This window comes from Mastigoproctus giganteus, chromosome 2 (assembly GCF_048544385.1).
Source record: "Mastigoproctus giganteus isolate SK-2022 chromosome 2, ASM4854438v1, whole genome shotgun sequence".
Taxonomy (NCBI): Eukaryota; Metazoa; Arthropoda; class Arachnida; order Uropygi; family Thelyphonidae; genus Mastigoproctus; species Mastigoproctus giganteus.
The window spans coordinates 194,080,263-194,099,222 of record NC_143576.1 but is presented as its reverse complement, the minus strand read 5'-3'; the positions used below and the strand labels follow the sequence as shown (position 1 = coordinate 194,099,222).

The window sequence follows — 18,960 nt, the reverse complement described above, 5'->3', positions numbered from 1 at the left end:
CTTGTTTATTTGAATATTTGTTTGTTTTTTTTTTTTTTTCTTTCTTTTTTTTCTAGATGCCATTGATAAAAATGAACTTTTCAAAAATTCTAATTTAAGAAAACAAGATGATAAAAATCAAACCAGATGATATAGTGTGTGGTCTCTGAGATTTAAGGATAGAGGCAGCTGCTCTTTCAAACTGTAAAGTATCCTGGAGATTTGGCCATGTTGCTGTAACACAGGGTGCTGGTGGAAAGGGAGAGGAAGGTGTCCCAGATGTACTAGTGATCCCTATGCTTGCACCAGTCACAAATTCTGACACCTATTAAAAGTAATAATATATTAATACTTTTGCCTTCTGAAGTTCTACAATATACCATTCTAACCTTTTAGCACAATTAAATATTCCAATATACACGTTTATCAAAAATATGAATAACAAAGTGCATACACAGAGCAGATGATTATGGAAAATGAATGTCTGAAGTTAAATATAGTATCTCAATGATTTCTATATGAGGAACCAAGGGTCTTACTGCTAGCAACACTGAAAATAAATTTACCATAAACCTGCAATTAACTAAAGAATTGAATAGGAAAGGGAGCATCGATAATGCACAAAAATAGATAAAACAAAATTCTACAAAAAGAAAGTTAAACACATGACATACATCATGACAGTGTCTCTAAACTTAGCAGAAAATGAGAAATCTTCTGCTCCTAGCAGCCATTTCACAAAAGCAATACTGAGCAACATAGCATACACAATATAGAGTGTATGTTCTTAGTGAAAACAGTTTCACTAAGAACACAACCAGACTAGTTAACAACTTTAAAATGACTGGGTTCATTGCTGACAATAAAAAGAACTGATGAAAAGAAGACATGCAGAAAATGTTTCTGCATGTGTTCAATACAAACTGTTGAGAACATATAAGTATGAGACATCTTACCCAAAATTTTAATTAAAAGAATTAACAATGAACAAGGTTGTTCAAAAAGATGTAAAGCTGTTTCTCCAGAAAATTCAAGTGCAGCAATCTCTTGGTAATGGTGATAAAGACAGAAAAGTTAACTTTTCTGAATTTTTAAAGAAAACTCCAGCTGTCTAACAAGTACATACTTTATAAATGAAGTCCATTTTCAAACAAGTTAGAATGGCTACATTAACAAGGAGAAGATGCATGTTTGTGTTCTCAGAAAACTCATAAAATACTGGAGAAACAACACTCCAGTGTGATGTGCTCTTTCAGCTCGGTATCACTGGACTATCAAGGAGATGCAAATAACAGTCAGCATTCACCATATTGGCGAATGCTTATTATTATATGCATCTCCTACAAGTATGGGTGTAGCTAAATATAATTTTAAAATGGATGGGGCTTAGCCACATACAACAAATGCTATGTTGGATGTTCTCAGTGAACATTATCATGATTTTTATCTTACCAATTTCCTGCACATTTTAGATACGGACAGTCATAGTCACTGTATGCATGTGACTTCTTATGGAATTTTCTTAAGGACATGCTTTTCATAAACTACTAGGACAATGCACACAGAATTAAATATCTTAAACAAAAAATTGAAATGTTGTAAAGAGTCAATTAAGAAACTCTGGCTGAAGTAATAGAACATTTCCAAAGCTGTAGGGTTATAGGCACATCAGCAACTTAGCACTATAGTGAGCCACTGGTATAAGTTCATGGGCCAATTTGCATGTTGTAAGGGTTGAAAAACTAAGAATAACTCATGGGAGATAATCCTACTCTCTCTGCTTGAGATTAGCTACAACTCCAATTGAATATCAGGGCTGTAGTTAGTCCATCTTTATAAATTCCTTCTTTAGAAATTTCTATGATGGGACTGGAACTCAGATCTCTCCCAACAAGTGAAAAGTGGCAAAACTGCTATACTGCCATGGAAGACTCATTTCCAAAGATGACTATGGGTGAACATGTTTTGGATTCTGATGGAGCACATGTTAAAATGTTTTCATGTGACTTCCACTCTCTCAAGATAGTGCTATATGTATTAATAAATGGAAAATAATATAATGCATATTTGTTAATAAATACTTCCCTTTGTTATATTTTTCTGCTTTGTTGTCTTGGGAACTCCACGATTCAATCTAAAATTACTAATACTGTTTTTAATTGAATAAACATTATCCAAAGGAAAATCCATTATTCATTAAAAACCCAAAAGCACAACTGAGGCTGGCTTTATCAGACTACTCATTAGATGAAGGTAGCCTGAACTGGCAACTCTGTGTTGAATAGTGAATTCACTCAGACCAAATGAGCAACCACTCAGTATGTGGAATAAAAATATAATGAAGGGTAGGCTAGTATGTAAAATTAAATTAAAGATCATAGATGACCCATGATATGTCAAGTTGTTAATCAATGTGTGTTGGTGGTTCTTGATAAACTGCATAATACCATTTGAAATACCCCTGCCACAGAGTCAGTGCTGTCATTACACTTTATAACAATATCACTGACTCCCCCACAATCCCCATTTTCATATAACAATTTCTTTGAAAACAGATCTGCTCGTACAATATATCACCCCATTTTATCAATCTCATCCTCTATTATTACATAATGAAATACTCCAATTTGAATCATTATTTATTTATGTAACATTCATTTATTTATAAACGTTACGCCCTTAAAATATTGAAACATTTTATCTGACATAATATAATATTTTATAAAACTCCCTCTTTATAAATTCTGAGAATTAAACTTATTGGAGTCAACTGATTCAAGAAACAGAAGAACTCTGTAGGGCTTTTAGATTAATTCTATATATATTAACAAAGAGTAAGAGATTACCTCAATCTTTTTCATAGAATGCTTCCAGTCAATGCTCTCCAAATGTAATAAATAAAATGAGATGAAAAACGGATAAAAAAAATAATTTAATGAATTCCTTCACTCATAGAGATACGACCGATTCAACGCGCAACAGAATCAAAAGCCGAGAGCCCGACCCCGAAACACATCAAACCACCACAGCAAGGCCATAAGTGTGAGAACACATTGTGTCAGAATAAATAATTAAAATCGCTATTAAAAATAAAAACACAATTAAAAAGATTAAAATCACAATTAAAATGTGGATGAACACTCAAATTAAACGAAATCCACAGCTGTTTCCCTTCCTTAAGTAGACAATGCTTTTCGGCTGATCGCTGTGTTCACAGGATGGGAATATCGCGAAGTGTGTGTGCGTGTGTTTGGCTCTTAAATGGAGAGATTATTTGTATTGATGCATGCGTAAAAAAGACCAGAAATCCGAAATTACGCAAGGATGTTGCACGTTGAAAGAATTTTTGTGTAGTTTCATTTTGAGAGTTTCAGCGATCAATAATTTTATGTAATTATGTTGTATGTTTAAAATTTCCGCTTCATTGAATAGGAATACGTGACCTTCGTTGACACCATGAAAGGCCAATTCCGACATGGTTGTGCGCGATGTGTGGACAGAAGCAGCATGTTGCTTGACACGTAAATCTAAAGTACAGCGAATGGACCCTCATATAATGAATCGCACTGACTACACGAAATCTTGTATACAAGATCATTTACCTGTGCCGAACAAGAAGGAAGAACTATGTGATTTTTTAATATATTATGGAGTTTCTGCATGGGACTGGCTATAATTTTGAATTTTGTATTTCTAAAGAGTTTATTGAGTTGCTTGTACCATTGTTCGACATATGGTTCGGAAATTGGTTTTATTAATAGTTATTGTATTTGCTGTCTTATTTTTAGCCTGTAATCTGATTTTATTTATAACGGAGAGAGGACAGCCTCTATTTAAAAACCTGTTGGTTAGTGTATCAATTTCTAAGTGTAAGGTAGGTTCAGAAGTGGAATAATCGTAAGCATTGAAAAACTGGTTAAATATTATGGATCTCTTATAAGTGAATGGATGATAACTCCTGTAATGCAGGTACATCCCCAAATTGGAGGGTTTTTTGGTAAATGCTAAATTGTATTTTTTGCACGTCACGTGTGAGAGTGAAATTTAAGAAATTTCAGGCTATTGTTTCTATATGTTCTTCCTACAATGTAAAATGTAGTCTCATGTGAATGCTGTTGAATACCTACAGAATGTCCTGAGTGGTGTTATGATCTGTTACAAGTATATCATCGATATATCTCCCATAATAAGTAATGATGGGAGAAAGAGCATTAGCATTAGTAGAGGCATTTGATGCAAGAAAGCAAGCTTATGCAGAATCAGCCAAAAAAAAAAAAAGAAAAACCACCACTCCCACTTCACCCCTCTGTTCGTTCAAAATACCTGTCCAGCTGAGCCTTAAACTTATTTAGGCTATCAACTTCCACGACAAGGGATGGAAGTCTGTTCCACCAACCAACCACTCGCGGGCTAAAGGCAAATTTCCGCACGTCTATCCTACATCTGTCTTTCCTCAATTTGAATTTATGCCCTCTCAGGTGATTATTCTGAGCGAGAGGAAGGATCCCATCAGCATTGAGCATGCTCAAACCATTCAATGCTTTATACACCTCTATCAGATCACCTCGCTGATGCCTAGTCTCCAGACACTGTAATTTGCAAATCTTAAGCCTTTCTTCGTAAGAGCACCCCTTTGTTCCATTCACTAATCTTGTTGCCCTTCTCTGTACTCGTTCCAGCAGCTCTACATCCTTCTTGAAATGAGGCCTCCAGGCCTGTATACAGTACTCTAGGTGTGGCCTGACCATTGCCTTATACAAGGGAATAATCACCTCCTTATCCCTGCTAGAAAAATTCCTATATATCATTGACAATACACCATGAGCTACTCTTGCAGCCCGTCTGCACTGCTCAGAGAACTTCATATCTGCCTGCACAACCACCCCCAGGTCCCTTTCATTCTCTACCACTGTCTGTGTAGTACCACAGAGTTGATACGTTGCTCTGGGGTTGCTGTTTCCCATGTGTAGTACTTTACATTTGTCAATGTTAAACTTCATTTGCCACCTCTCAGCCCATCTGCTCAACCTTTCCAGATCCTGTTGCAGCAGCATAGTGTCAGTAGTGTCCTTGACAACCCTGCCTACCTTTGTATCGTCTGCAAACTTCGACATTAAGCTTGATATACCATCATCAATAACATTTATGAATACAGAAAACAATAATGGACCCAACACTGAACCATGAGGGACTCCACTAATAACATTAGTCCACGACGAGCAGTGCCCATTGATTACCACTCTCTGTCTTCTCCCCCTCAGCAACCCCTTTACCCACAGCAGCAATTTGCCTCCAATGCCACACTGCTCCAACTTGTGCAGCAGTCCTCCATGTGCAACAATATCAAAAGCCTTTCTAAGATCCAAGTATATAATATCAAAGTTATTCCCTGCATCCAGTTCCTTTGTGACTGCATCATAGTATCCAATCAAATTGGTCAGGCAAGACTTCCCCTTAACAAAACCATGCTGTGTCCCAGCTATAACTGAAGTCTTGTCTAAATGATCCTGCAGTGCTTCTTTAACTAGTGCCTCCATTAATTTTCCTGGAACAGAAGTTAAACTCACAGGTCTATAATTGCTTGTGTCAGCTTTTGATCCTCCTTTGTGAATTGGGGTCACATCTCCAGTCTATGGGTACCTCCCCTGAGTCCAAGGAAGCTCTCATAATTATGGCTAAGGGTTTGCTTACTTCCTTTGCTGCCTCCTTTAATATAACTGGATAGATCCCATCCACCCCAGGTGCCTTTCTTGTGTTTATCTTCAACAATTTCTCCTCCACTTTACTCTCAGTTATTACAAGATTCTCTAGCTTACTGCTAGAGTTGAATACACCTCTGGCTTTCCCCCCGCTAAATAACTCCTCATGTGTGAATGTCGATGCAAAATATTCATTTAGTTTGTTAGCTACCTGAGCAGGATCATCAACCGTTGACCCATCAATATCAAGTGGACCAATCTGATTCATCCCCTTCCTTCTAGAGTTTACATAAGTAAAGAACTCTTTGCTGTTTTTATTTGCATCCCTTGCCAAAGATTTCTCGTATTCTGCCTTCGCCTGCCTAACCTCCTTTGTAACTTGGTTACAGATCAACTTGTATCTATCATAGGCTTCTGTGTCATGTGTTAATTTGTATGTATCCAATGCATGTTTCTTCTCTGCCATATGCCTCATCAGTTCATCTGACATCCATTTAGGCCTAAACCTTGAACAATATTTCTTAGTTGGTATGTAAAGTCTAGTAGCTTTCAAGATAAGTTCTTTGAATGCTTCCCATTTTGCATTTACTGTTGGTAACATGATCAGTTGGTCCCACTGTATAGAATTTAAATACTGTCTCAGTCCATCGTAGTCGCCTTTACGAAAGCAATAACCCTTCCCTTTACCCCTAATGGTAGTTACCTCTTTGAGTAAATCCCACTTCAGCACACTGTGATCACTGCCACCTGGTGGTTCATTTATCTGCAGATTCTTAATGCATGAAGAATCACTGCTGATAATCAAATCAAGAGTATTCCTCCCTCTAGTTGCCTCCCGAACATGCTGATGTAGAAAACAATCATCCAATAAATCCACAAAAGCCTTGCTAGTGTGTGAGTGACCAGCCCACAAATTCCAGTCAATATCTGGGAAGCTAAAATCCCCCATTATAAGACTCTCTGATTTACTGGCCCACTCTATTACCCTGTACAGTTTCTTATTATACTCATCAATTTTGATCTCCCAATGCTTATGTCACACCAAACTGACTCAACACTGCACTGTCTAGCGATGTCCACTGGCTTCACTTCCTTGGATTTTATGTATTTCTTAACTAATAGCATAACCCCTCCTCCCTTCCTATCCAGTCTATCTTTTCTGTAGACGTTGTACTCCCCAAATTCCAGTTCTGCATTCCTTATATCTGTGTGACACCAAGTCTCTGATATCCCAACAATATTTGCCTTTGATGTTTTGAGCAATACCTCAAATTCATCAAATTTATTTACTAAACTCCTAGCATTGGTGTACACGCAAGTATACATGCACCTATTTCTATTCTTAGCTACCCTAACACAACCCATGTGTTTACTTGTACCGCAATGACTCCCAGCAGTCTCTGAAATATCCTGAATCTTGTTTTTCAGGCTTCTGCTCATTCCAATAGAAGCAGTGCAAGAATCTCTTTCACCTCTGCCAGTGGCTACTGTTAATCTATTTGTCTTTGTATCGCCCCAAGCTAGCAGTTTTCCGACCCACCTAACACTGCCTCGATAGCATCAGCAAATATTCTTGCACCCTTTCTATTTAAGTGTATCCCATCCCTGTAGAAGCAATCCCTCCTGTTAACAAGTACAGTCCAGGCTGAAAAAAATTCTACCCCTTGAGCCTTGCACAATCTTTCCAGGGCCGAATTGATCGACAAGGCTCTCATCATATACTCCCTCCTATCGTGTCTGGGCAGAATTGCAGACACTTTCAAATTCAACCCTATTTCACGGCTTTTTTTCAACAGTGACCTGTACTTGTTAAGCAATTCTGCCGGTCTCCTACTTTTGATATCGTTAGTGCCCACGTGTACAACTATATCACCTTTTGTGCCCTTAAAAGATGATATCTGCTCTACAACGTCATCAACCTTTGCCCCTGGCAGACATACCCTGGTCCTGTTCCACCTATTCTTTTTACAAAGCATGTTCCCCGTTTCCCTGACAATATAGTGTCACCAACAACTACTAGTTCCTGTGGGACCGGCGCATTCTGCCTTGGGGGTTGCCGCTGTGTTTCACGATGACCAAGTGCAAGCTCTGGCGTTGATGTGGGCAGCTGAGAGCTTGATGGGCCCCTCAATTTAGTTCCTTCGAGGGCATCCACCCTGTCCTTCAAGCTCTCATATAGGCCCATAAGAACGCTGAGTTGTTGCCTGATTTCGATACACTCCTTGCATCGTGCACACACAAAGACATCCCCCATGGCAATATCATGTCCCGTACCTGAATGCTCCACAAACATCATGCAAGCTGTGCATTTTAGAAGGCTGTGACTCAGAAGGCAACTGCCCCCCTCAGTTCTCCTCTGAGCCACAGCACTTCCATTAGCTTGAGCCTTTTGTTTTGCTGCTCTGGTCTGAGTCATGATTACTTTTAATTTAAATAAAATTTCAATTTCAGTTTATAACCCTAACTTATCTCCCAACACAGCTATAACGGGATATATATTTTTAGCGTCAAGTATTAATCGATCAGTCAAGTATTAATTATCTCCGAGTTCCCTTTATATAACTTCCGTATCAGTTATGTATTAATTAATTATGTTACGTTTGTAATCTAAGTCGGTATATGTATTTAGTTAAAAGTGCAATTTAAATGCCAACGAAGTTGAACAAGTTTAATAGATTTTACCGATCGCTGAAAATATTATAACGTATACTATACTAACGCTATCTAGGTTCGATATATAACGATCGTATGACAAAGACAAAGGCGGAAGTTACGAACGGTAATCTATGGACACTTAAGTATTAATTAACTTTCAAATCTCGCTGTCCCAATTCAGAATAAACCAACGATCCTTACTAGGTCTATAAGCTACTTACAAAAAATAATTTGATGTAAAAGATATTCAATAAGCGGCTAAATTTGGCAAAAAACTTCTCGTTCAGCGGAGTTGTAACTTGTAACACGTGGATTTGATACCCTTACCGATACTTTTATGCAATTACAAGGCCGAGTAAAGAATAAATACACCAGATTAATCAGAAATATCACAAAATAATGCTATACTACTAAATTTAAATCAAAAGTTTTAGAAAAACAATAATTTCAAATCAATAAATAAGAAAAATCCACTTAGCGGCTTTGAACACGTCTGGCCCCTACTAGCCTCGTCAGCAAATGTTAAATGTATGTGCTCGATATCAGCAAGATAGATTTCTGCTATAAGACCGCTCAGGTTCAAACCCATTGGTAAACCAAAAACTTGTTTGTATATACAGTAATACCCCGACTTACGCGAACTCGGAGTTATGCGGTTCTTGATTTTTTCGTTTGGTGTATATCTAAAATTAGCTTACCAGTGATTTGGAAGTCAAATCATAAAGCTTGGGTGACAGCTTCCATTTTTGAGGACCGGTTTGGTCACCACTTCATACTCGAAGTCGAACGTTATTGCAAGTCTAAACAGATTCCATTTAAAGTGATGCTTCTTGCTGACAATGCACCCGGTCACCCTCCTGCCACCCTAATTAATTTCGACCCACGTGTGTGAAAGTTGTGTTTTTGCCTCCAAACCCAACCAGCCTGCTTCAACCGATGGGCCAGGGAGTCATCAAAACATTCAAGGCTTATTACACGAGGCGTTCATTTGCACGTCTGAATGAAGCTATGAGACAAAATAGTGAGATATCTGTTAAAGATTTTTGGAAACAATTCAATGTTTTAGATGCTGTAAGAATCATTGAAGAATCTTGGGATGAAATTCACAAAAAAACATTGAATGGTGTCTGGAAGAAACTTTGTCCATTTTTTTCCAAAAACGAGAGGAAAACAACGCCAGAAACTGATCATGTCGCTCATGTGATAGAAGAAGTTGTTAAACTTGCCAGGCAATTAGATTTGGAAGTCAATGGTGATGATGTCAACGAGCTGTTAGATTCACATAGGAGCTGACAATGAATGAGCGCATAGAGATGCGTGAGCAAAACGTCACCGAAGTATCCGACACTTCAGACCCAGTTTCCCCAGAAAAGCACATGACAATTGCAAGCTTGACAGAAGGTCTCAGCTCAATTAGAAAGGGCTTAAAAATTTTGGAACACAGACTCAAACGAAGAACGCGTTATAGCTACAAAGCAAGGAATAAAAAAATTATTAGCTTGCTATGAAGAAATTCTGCGTGAAAAAAAGAAGGCACTGTGTTGTCGTCAGACGAATTTGTTAGATTTTATGAAGCCATCGACATAACTTTTTTACGTAACTCATTTATTTTTTTAATACATATTTTGTATTAATATGTATAAAGAACTGCAATTTTATTAAATATTTTTCTTCTAAACTAGCGTTTTTGTTAGTCCTTGGTCTCAATTAAACAAAATTTATATGTATTTATATGCAAAGTTTTACCCCGACTTACGCAAATTCGACTTTAGCGATTTTCGTCGGACCCACCTATCGCGTAACTTCGGGGTATTACTGTAGTGTCTTTAAACACTATATACAGACTTTAATTACTAGCTTCAAGAAGAAGCTTGATTAATCACGATAGTATCGTTATTTAACAGTTCCCAAACTCAAGAGCATAGTTTACATTTACATTGGTGTACAATGAAGTAACATCTAATGAAAATAATTTATCATTAATGCCACTTAATATCTATAATACTATTAAATAGAGTGTCACAGTTTTTTATGGCAAATTTTATCAACTGTCTATATGATTTTATGATGTTATATAAGTGTGCAGCTAAGTGTGAAAATGCTGAATTTTTTTATGATACAATAGGGAGTATGAGAAAACTGGGTTTGTGAAGTTTAATCTGTTCAAAAAGTACAGGAATATTATAAGTCCTCGCTTTCAGCTCTTTTAATTGGGCCATAAAAATAAAATCATTCTTACAGTATGCAGTTAGGGCTTTGTTATATTGGTTTACTAAATTGTGAATACAGACAGGTCTACTCCCTGTAAGTGGAACTGTCCGATATAATAAAATCCAATTTGTTGATATAGTCCGTTTTATTCATAATAACTACAGTGTCTCCCTTATCTGCTCTTTGGATAACAATATCTTTGTTCCCTCTAAGACTATGCAATGCTACAACTTTATTCTTATTCAGTCTGGGTACTGAAGAGTTTTGGAGTGATTGACTTGCTTGACCAATAAGTCTTTTTGCGGAATGTTGTGGAGACCATATTCAAAGTCTATCACAAATTGTTTCTTGGAGAGTTTATGAGGGACTAAATTAAAATTCAGACCCTTCGAAAAGGAGTGAGAGCTAATCCTCAGATAACGCTTATGAAGACAGATTAGTAACTTGTTTATATGTTGCCTCATTATGCATATGATGTGATGGGGAAGTATGTAAGCTGGATATGTGTTATGTGCAACCCCATTCACTTTAAGTGTAGAAATAGCAGACGTGCCCCTGGGTGTACGAGCGTCCGCTTGCATAAACATGTCCGGGTTGTCGGTAGGTGTATTGCATCTGTATAAGGGGGGTGGGGGTTGACCCCGATTTGAAACTGTTAATAAAGCATTTAACTTATTCGAGTGCCTATTTTTTGTCAGTGGCCAATGCGTCCCACCTCAAATCTATGAAGGATTTCAAAACGGTCCAATTGTTTGAATGTAAATATTTTTTTATTTTGTCACGAAGTGCAGCAACTTGAGAAACATAACTACTCTTCATCGCAAAACAAGAATTTAAGGCGAGTTTAATAATATGGCGTGACGTGGCAAAAGCACATCGCGCCATATTATTACCGGGACACCTATGATTAAAATTAACCCTCGCAAATTTTAGTGTGATATTTTCAAGAAAGCAATATTTCAGAAAGGAAAGGAAATGTGACATTTTTGTGCAGAATATTTCAATGTCACTTTGATGTAATTTTGCACCATATTGTACAAAAAATCTCTCATATTCAATCTTAAATTATGTGTAATACATAACACATATCCAGCTTACATATGTTCTTCCTCAACACATCACATGCATAATGAGGCGACATATAAACAAGTCACTAATCTGTCTTCATATCTGTTATCTGAGGATCAGATCTCACTCCTTTCGAAGGGTCTGAATTTTAATTTACCCCCTCATAAACTCGCCAAGAAACAATTTGTGATAAACATTGAATATGGTCTCTGCAACATTCTGCAAAAAGACTTATTGTTCCAGCAAGTCAATCAGATAGTCAATAATGCCAAAACTCTTTGGTACCCAGACTGAATAAGAACGAAGTTATAGCATTGTGTAGTCTTAGAGGGAACAAAGATATTCTTATGCAAAGAGCAGATAAAGGGGACACTGTAGTTATTATGAATAAAATGGACTATATCAGCAAAGTGGACTCTATTATATCGGACTGTTCCACTTACCGGCAGATAGACCCATCTGTATTCACAAATTTAGTAAACCAATATAACAATTGTTGTTTGAATCTTGCAGCCATTGTTTTTGTATATAGTGGTAGGGAATTCAAATTTTTAATTGAGGTAACTAGATAGCTCTAAAGTATAATTACATAGAGTAATACGCTTCACTGTTCCTATTAGATAGAGTAGTATTGACATTTAATTAATTTAATTTATTGATCTTATTAATTTAAAATAGCATGCCCCAAACTAAAGCAGCAAAGCAACAGGCACAAAGTGGCAGGAGTGCTGTGACTCGGAGGAGAACTGAGGGGGGCGATTCTCCAACGCATCGCAGCCTAAAAAAATGTGCAACTTGTGAAATGCTTGCCAAAATCTCTGAAACGGAACATGATATTGCCATGGGGGATGTCTTTGTGTGCGCGCGATGTAAGGAAATCAGGCGACAACTCAGCGTTGTTATGGGCCTATATGAGAGTTTGAAGGACAGGGTGGATGCCCTCGAAGAATCTAAATTGAGGGGCCCATCAAGCTCTCAGCTGCCCACATCAACAACAGAGCTTGCACTTGGTCATCACGCAACACAGCGGCAACCCCCAAGGGAGAATGCGCTGGTCCCACAGAAACTATTAGTTGTTGGTGACTCTATTGTCAGGGAAACGAGGAACATGCTTTGTAAAAAGGATAGGTGGAATAGGACCAGGGCATGTCTGCCAGGGGCAAAGGTTGATGACGTTGTAGAGCGGATATCATCTTTTAAGGGCACAAAAGGTGATATAGGTGTACACATTGGCACTAATGATATTAAGAGTAGGAAACCGGCAGAATTACTTAACAAGTATAGGTCACTGTTGAACAAAAGCCGAGAATTAGGGTTGAATTTGAAAGTGTCTGCAATTCTGCCCAGACACGATAAGAGGAAGTATATGATGAAAGCCTTGTCGATCAATTCGGCCCTGGAAAGATTGTGCAAGGCTCAAGGGATAGAATTTTTTTCAGCCTGGTCTGTACTTGTTAACAGGAGAGACTGTTTCTACAGGGATGGGATACACTTAAATAGAAAGGGTGCAAGAATATTTGCTGATGCTATCAAGGCAGTGTTAGGTGGGTCGGAAAACTGATAGCTTGGGGGGATACAAGGATTAATAGTTTAACAGTAGCCGCAGGCAGAGGTGAAGGTGATTCTTACACAACTTCTATTAGAATAAGTAACGACCCGGAGCGAGGGGTGTTGGGGGTTTCAGGTACGGATGGCAGTCATCGTGAAATAGGTGGGTATATGGGATGTGTTAGGGTAACTAGGAATAGGACCATGTATACCAATGCTAGAAGTATAGTAAATAAATTTGATGAATTTGAAGTGTTGGTCAAGACATCAAAGGTGGATATTGGGATAGCAGAGACGTGGTGTCACCCAGATATAAGGAATGCAGAACAGGAATTTGGGGAGTACAACATGTACAGAAAGGATAGACAGGATAGAAAGGGAGGAGGTGTTATGCTGTCAATTAAGAAAAACATAAAATCAAAAGAAGTTCACCCAGTTGATATAGATGAACAGTGCACTGTTGAGTCATTTTGGTGGGTACATAAGCACTGCGAAAGCAAAAATAAGAGTAGGAGTGTGTTATAGGCCTAATGACTCGAATGAGTAAAATGAACAATTGTACAGAGAAATAGAGTGGGCTAGTAAATCAGAATGTCTTATAATGGGGGATTTTAACTTCCCAGATATAGACTGGAACTTGTGGGTTGGTCACAGACACTAGTCAAGACTTTTGTAGATTTATTGGACGATTGTTTTCTGCAGCAGCATGTTCGAGAGGCAACCAGAGAGAGTAATACTCTTGATCTGGTTATCAGCAGTAATCATTCGTGCATTAAGAATTTGCAGATCAAGGAACCACTAGGTGGCAGTGATAACAGTGTACTGATGTGGGATTTACTTAAAGATTTAATTACCATCAGGGGTAAAGGAATGGGTTTTTGCTTCCGTAAAGGTGAGTACAGTGGTCTCAAAAAGTTTTCAAATTCTGTACAGTGGGATCAACTGACGATGTTACCAACAGTAAATTCTAAGTGGGAAGCATTCAAGGAATTAATCGTGGATGCTACTAAAAGTTTCATACCTTTAAGAAATATTGTTCAAGGTTTAGGCCTAACTGGTTATCTAATGAACTAATGAGACTCGTAACAGAGAAGAAAAATGCATGGGATGCATATAAATTATCAAGCGACTCAGAAGCCTATGGCAGATATAAGTTAGTCTGTAATCAGGTCACAAAGGAGGTTAGGCAGGCGAAGGCAGATTACGAGAAATCCTTGGCAAAAGATGCTAAGAAAAACAGCAAGGATTTCTTTACTTATATAAACTCTAAAAGGAAGGGGATGAATCTGATTGGTCCACTTGACATCGATGGTTTGACTGTTGATGATCCTGCTTAGATAGCAAACAAACTGAATGAGTATTTTGCATCTGCATTCACACATGAGGAATTATTAAGGTTTGAAAATGGCAGAAGGTTATCAAATTGTAGCAGGATACTTAATGATTTTGTAATAACTGAGAGCAAAGTGGAGGAGAAATTGTTGAAGTTAAACATAAGAAAAGCACCTGGGGTGGATGGGATCTATCCAGTTATATTAAAGGAGACAGCAAAGCAACTAAGCAAACACTTAGCCATAATTATGAGAGCATCCTTGGACTCATGGGAGGTTCCCGTGGACTGGAGATGTGCAAAGGTATCCCCAATTCACAAAGGGGAATCGACGGGTGACACGAGTAATTACAGACCAGTTAGTTTAACTTCTGTTCCAGGTAAAATAATGGAGTCACTGGTTAAAGATGCATTGCAGGATCATCTAGACAAGACTGCAGCAATAATTCAGACACAGCATGGGTTTGTTAAGGGAAAGTCTTGTCTGACAAATTTGATAGGATATTATGATGTGGTTACAAAAGAACTGGATGCAAAAAATAATTTTGATATCATATATTTGGATTTCAGGAAAGCTTTTGACACTGTTGCGCATGGAAGACTATTGTTCAAATTGGAGCAGAATGGTATTAAGGGTAAGTTGCTACAAAGGATAAAAGGATGGTTAAGTGGGAGAAGACAGAGGGTGGTAATCAATGGGTGCTGCTCTTCGGGGACTAATGTTATTAGTGGAGTCCCACAGGGTTCGGTGTTGGATTCACTGTTGTTTTGTATATTTATCAACGATACTGATGAAGGTATATCAGGCTTAATGTCGAAGTTTGCAGATGATACAAAGGTTGGCAGGGTTGTTAATGACAGTAATGGCAGTGTGCTACTGCAACAGGATCTAGATAATTCGCGCAGATGGGCTAAGAAGTGGCAACTGAAGTTTAACCTTGACAAATGCAAAGTACTGCATATGGGTAGAAGTAACCCCAGAGAAACGTACCAACTGTGTGGTACTACACTTAAGGTGGTAGAAAATGAAAAAGACCTGGGAGTAATTCTGCAGTTAGATATGAAGTTTTCTGAGCAATGCAGACAGGCTCCCAGGGCAGGTTATGGGATTTTGTCAATGATATATAGGAATTTTGCTAGCAGGGAATAGGAGGTGATTGTCCCTCTGTATAAGGCAATGGTCAGGCCACGCCGTGAGTACTACGTATAGGTCTGGAGGCTTCATTTTAGGAAGGATGTAGATTTACTTGAGAATGTACAGAGAAGGGCAACAAGATTGGTGAGGGGAATGAAGGGATCCTCTTACCAAGAGATGCTTAAGTTCTGCAAATTGCAGTGGCTGGAGACTAGGCACCTGCGCGGTGATCTGATTGAGGTGTATAAGGCCTTGAATGGGTTGAGCATGCTGAATTCTGATGGGATCCTTCCACTTGTTCAGATTACGAACCTAAGGGGGCATAAATTTAAATTAAGAAAGGACAGATGTAGAATAGATGTGCGGAAATTTGCCTTTAGACAGCGGGTGGTTAATTGCTGGAACAAACTTCCATCTGTCGTTGTGGAAGTTGATAGGTTGAATAAATTTAAGGAGGAACTGGACAGGCATTTGGAGGGAATGGTGTGATTTTTTTTTTTTTTTTTTTTTTTTGGCTGATGCTGCATAAGCTCATACACATGCTTTCTTGCATCACGTGCCACTACTACTACAAAGCCCTAACTGCATACCGTATGAGTGATTTTATTTCTATGGCCCAATTAAAACAGCTGAAAGCAAGGACTTATACATTTGTAATATTCCTGTACTTTTTTGGACAGGTTAAACTTCACAAACTCGGTTTTCCCATATGCCTTATTGTATCATACAAAAATTCAGCATTTTCACACTTAAATAACATCATAAAACCATTTAGACAAATTTAGATTTAGAACCATTTTAGATAAAATTTGGCATAAAAACCTATGACACTCAATTTAACAGTATTAAAGATATTAAGCTTGGCATTAATGATAAATTTTTTTTATTTAGATGTTACTTCCTTTTACACCAAAGTAAATGTTGACTACACTCTTGATGTCGTTTGGGAACTCTTAAATAACGATACTATCGCAATAAATCACACTAAATTACCGAAAAAATAAAATTTTAAATTAATCAAGCTTCTTCTTGAAGCTAACTATTTTGCATTTAAAGACACTATACACAAACAGGTTTTCAGTTTACCAATGGGTTTGAACTGAGCGGTCTTATAGCAGAAATCTATCTCGCTAATATCGAGCACTTAACACCGTTTCTTCCCTGCATTACTTACTATGGAAGATATATTGACGATATACTTGTAATGGATCATAACACCACTCCGGACATTCTAGGCACCTCCGTAGCACACGCTTCTTGATTAGACCGGGGTTCGAGCCCGTCACCACCAAATACGGAGGATGCAGAAAGGTCAGGGAATGACCACCGCATATTCTCGGAGCAATATGGCCTCAGTTCCTAATGCTCCTAAAAACCAAAACAACAAACAAACAAACAGGACATTCTAGAGGTATTCAACAACATTCACACGAGACTACATTTTACAATGGAGGAAGAACATATAGAAACAAGAGCCCTAAATTTCTTTAATTCACTCTCATACGTGACATGCAAAAAATACAATTTAGCATTTACCGAAAACCCACCACTTCGGGGATATTGTTGTTGTTTTGGTTTTTAGGAGCATTAGCAACTAAGGCCATATTGCTCCAGGTGGTCATTCCCTGACCTTTCTGCATCTTCCGTATTTGGTGGTCACGGGCTCGAATCCCGGTCTAATTAAGAAGCATGTGATACGCACTACTGCCCCTTCCCACCTGGCTACGGAGGCGCCCAATTCTGGGATGTACCTGCATTACAGGAGTTAGTTATCATCCATTCACTTATAAGAGATCCATAATATTTAACCAGTTTTTCAATGCTTACAATTATTCCACTTCTGGACCTACCTTACACTTAGAAATTGATATACTAACTGACAGGTTTTTAAATAGAGGCTATCCTCCCTCCGTTATAAATCATATCAGATTACAGGCTAAAAATAAGATAGCAAATACAATACCTATTAATAAAACCAATTTCCGAACCATATGTCGAACAATGGTACAAGCAACTCAATAAACTCTTTAGAAATACAAAATTCAAAATTATAGCCAGTCCCATGCAGAAACTCCATAATATATTAAAAAATCACATAGTTCTTCCTTCTTGTTCGGCACAGGTAAATGATCTTGTATACAAGATTTCGTGTAGTCAGTGCGATTCATTATATGAGGGGTCCACTCTCCGTACTTTAGATTTATGTGTCAAGCAACATGCTGCTTCCATCCACACACTGCGCACAACCATGTGGGAATTGGCTTTTCATGCCATCAATGAAGGTCACGTATTCCTATTCAATGAAGTGGAAATTTTAAACATAATTACATAAAATTAATGATAAAATTATTGATACATAAAATGAAACTACACAAATTCTTTCGGATTTCTGGTCTTTTTTACGCATACGTCAATACAAATAAGCTCTCCATTTAAGAGCCCCACACACACACACACACACACACACACACACACACACACACACACTCCGCAATATTCCTATCCTGTGAACACGGCGATCAGCCGAAAAGCGTTGTCTGCTTAAAGAAGGGAAACAGCTGTGGATTTCTTTTAATTTGAGTGTTCATCCAAATTTTAATTGATTTTATTTTTATTTTTAATAGTGATTTTATTTATTCATTCTCGGAAGCGGTTTTTCCGATTTTAGTTATTTATTCTGACACAATGTCTTCTCACTCTCATGGTCTTGCTGTGGTGGTTTGATGTGTTTCGGGGTCAGGTTGGGGCTCTCGGCTTTTTATTCCGTTGCGTGTCAAATCGGTCATATCTCTATGAGTGAAGGAATTCATTAAATCATTTTTATTATTCATTTTTCATCTTGTTTTATTTGTTACATTTGGAGAGCATTGATTGGAAGCATTCTATGAAAAAGATTGAGGTGATCTCTTATTCTTTTTTAATTTATTGAAAAATCATGGATTGAGCCTTGCAGCTCTGAATTTTTACTAATTCTTATATAGATTAACGTAAATTATGGACAAATTTATGTCCATGACATATGGCCACAGGTAGATGCAAATAAAAATACTCTGACTGGGAAAATTACTAGAATCTGGGTTGATCCTTTTGGACTGAAGAAGTGAAGATGTCTCTCCCATTCATAAGGGAGGGGATAAAGTAGAAATGAATAAGTACAGACCAGTGAGTATGATTTCCGTAGTGATCAAGATAATGGAATTGATGATTAAGAAAACAATACAGTAACAACTTTATAAGAATAATATCCTAAAGGGATCATAGCTAGGGTTTGTGAAGGAACAGTCTTGCCTGACAAGTCTGGTTAATTACTATGAATAAGTTATAAAGCATTTAGA

The 18,960-nt window shown here is 37.8% G+C and overlaps 1 protein-coding gene across 1 annotated transcript in view; it reads right to left on the bottom strand.

Annotated features, from left to right (window-relative positions):
• Positions 1–18,960, bottom strand: part of LOC150089873 (uncharacterized) — a 228,103-nt gene that overhangs the window by 75,876 nt on the left and 133,267 nt on the right. Inside the window, exon 11 of the mRNA XM_090390118.1 lies at positions 124–304. Within this exon, the coding sequence (XP_090246244.1) occupies positions 124–304 (181 nt within the window). The remainder of the gene's footprint in view (positions 1–123; positions 305–18,960) is intronic.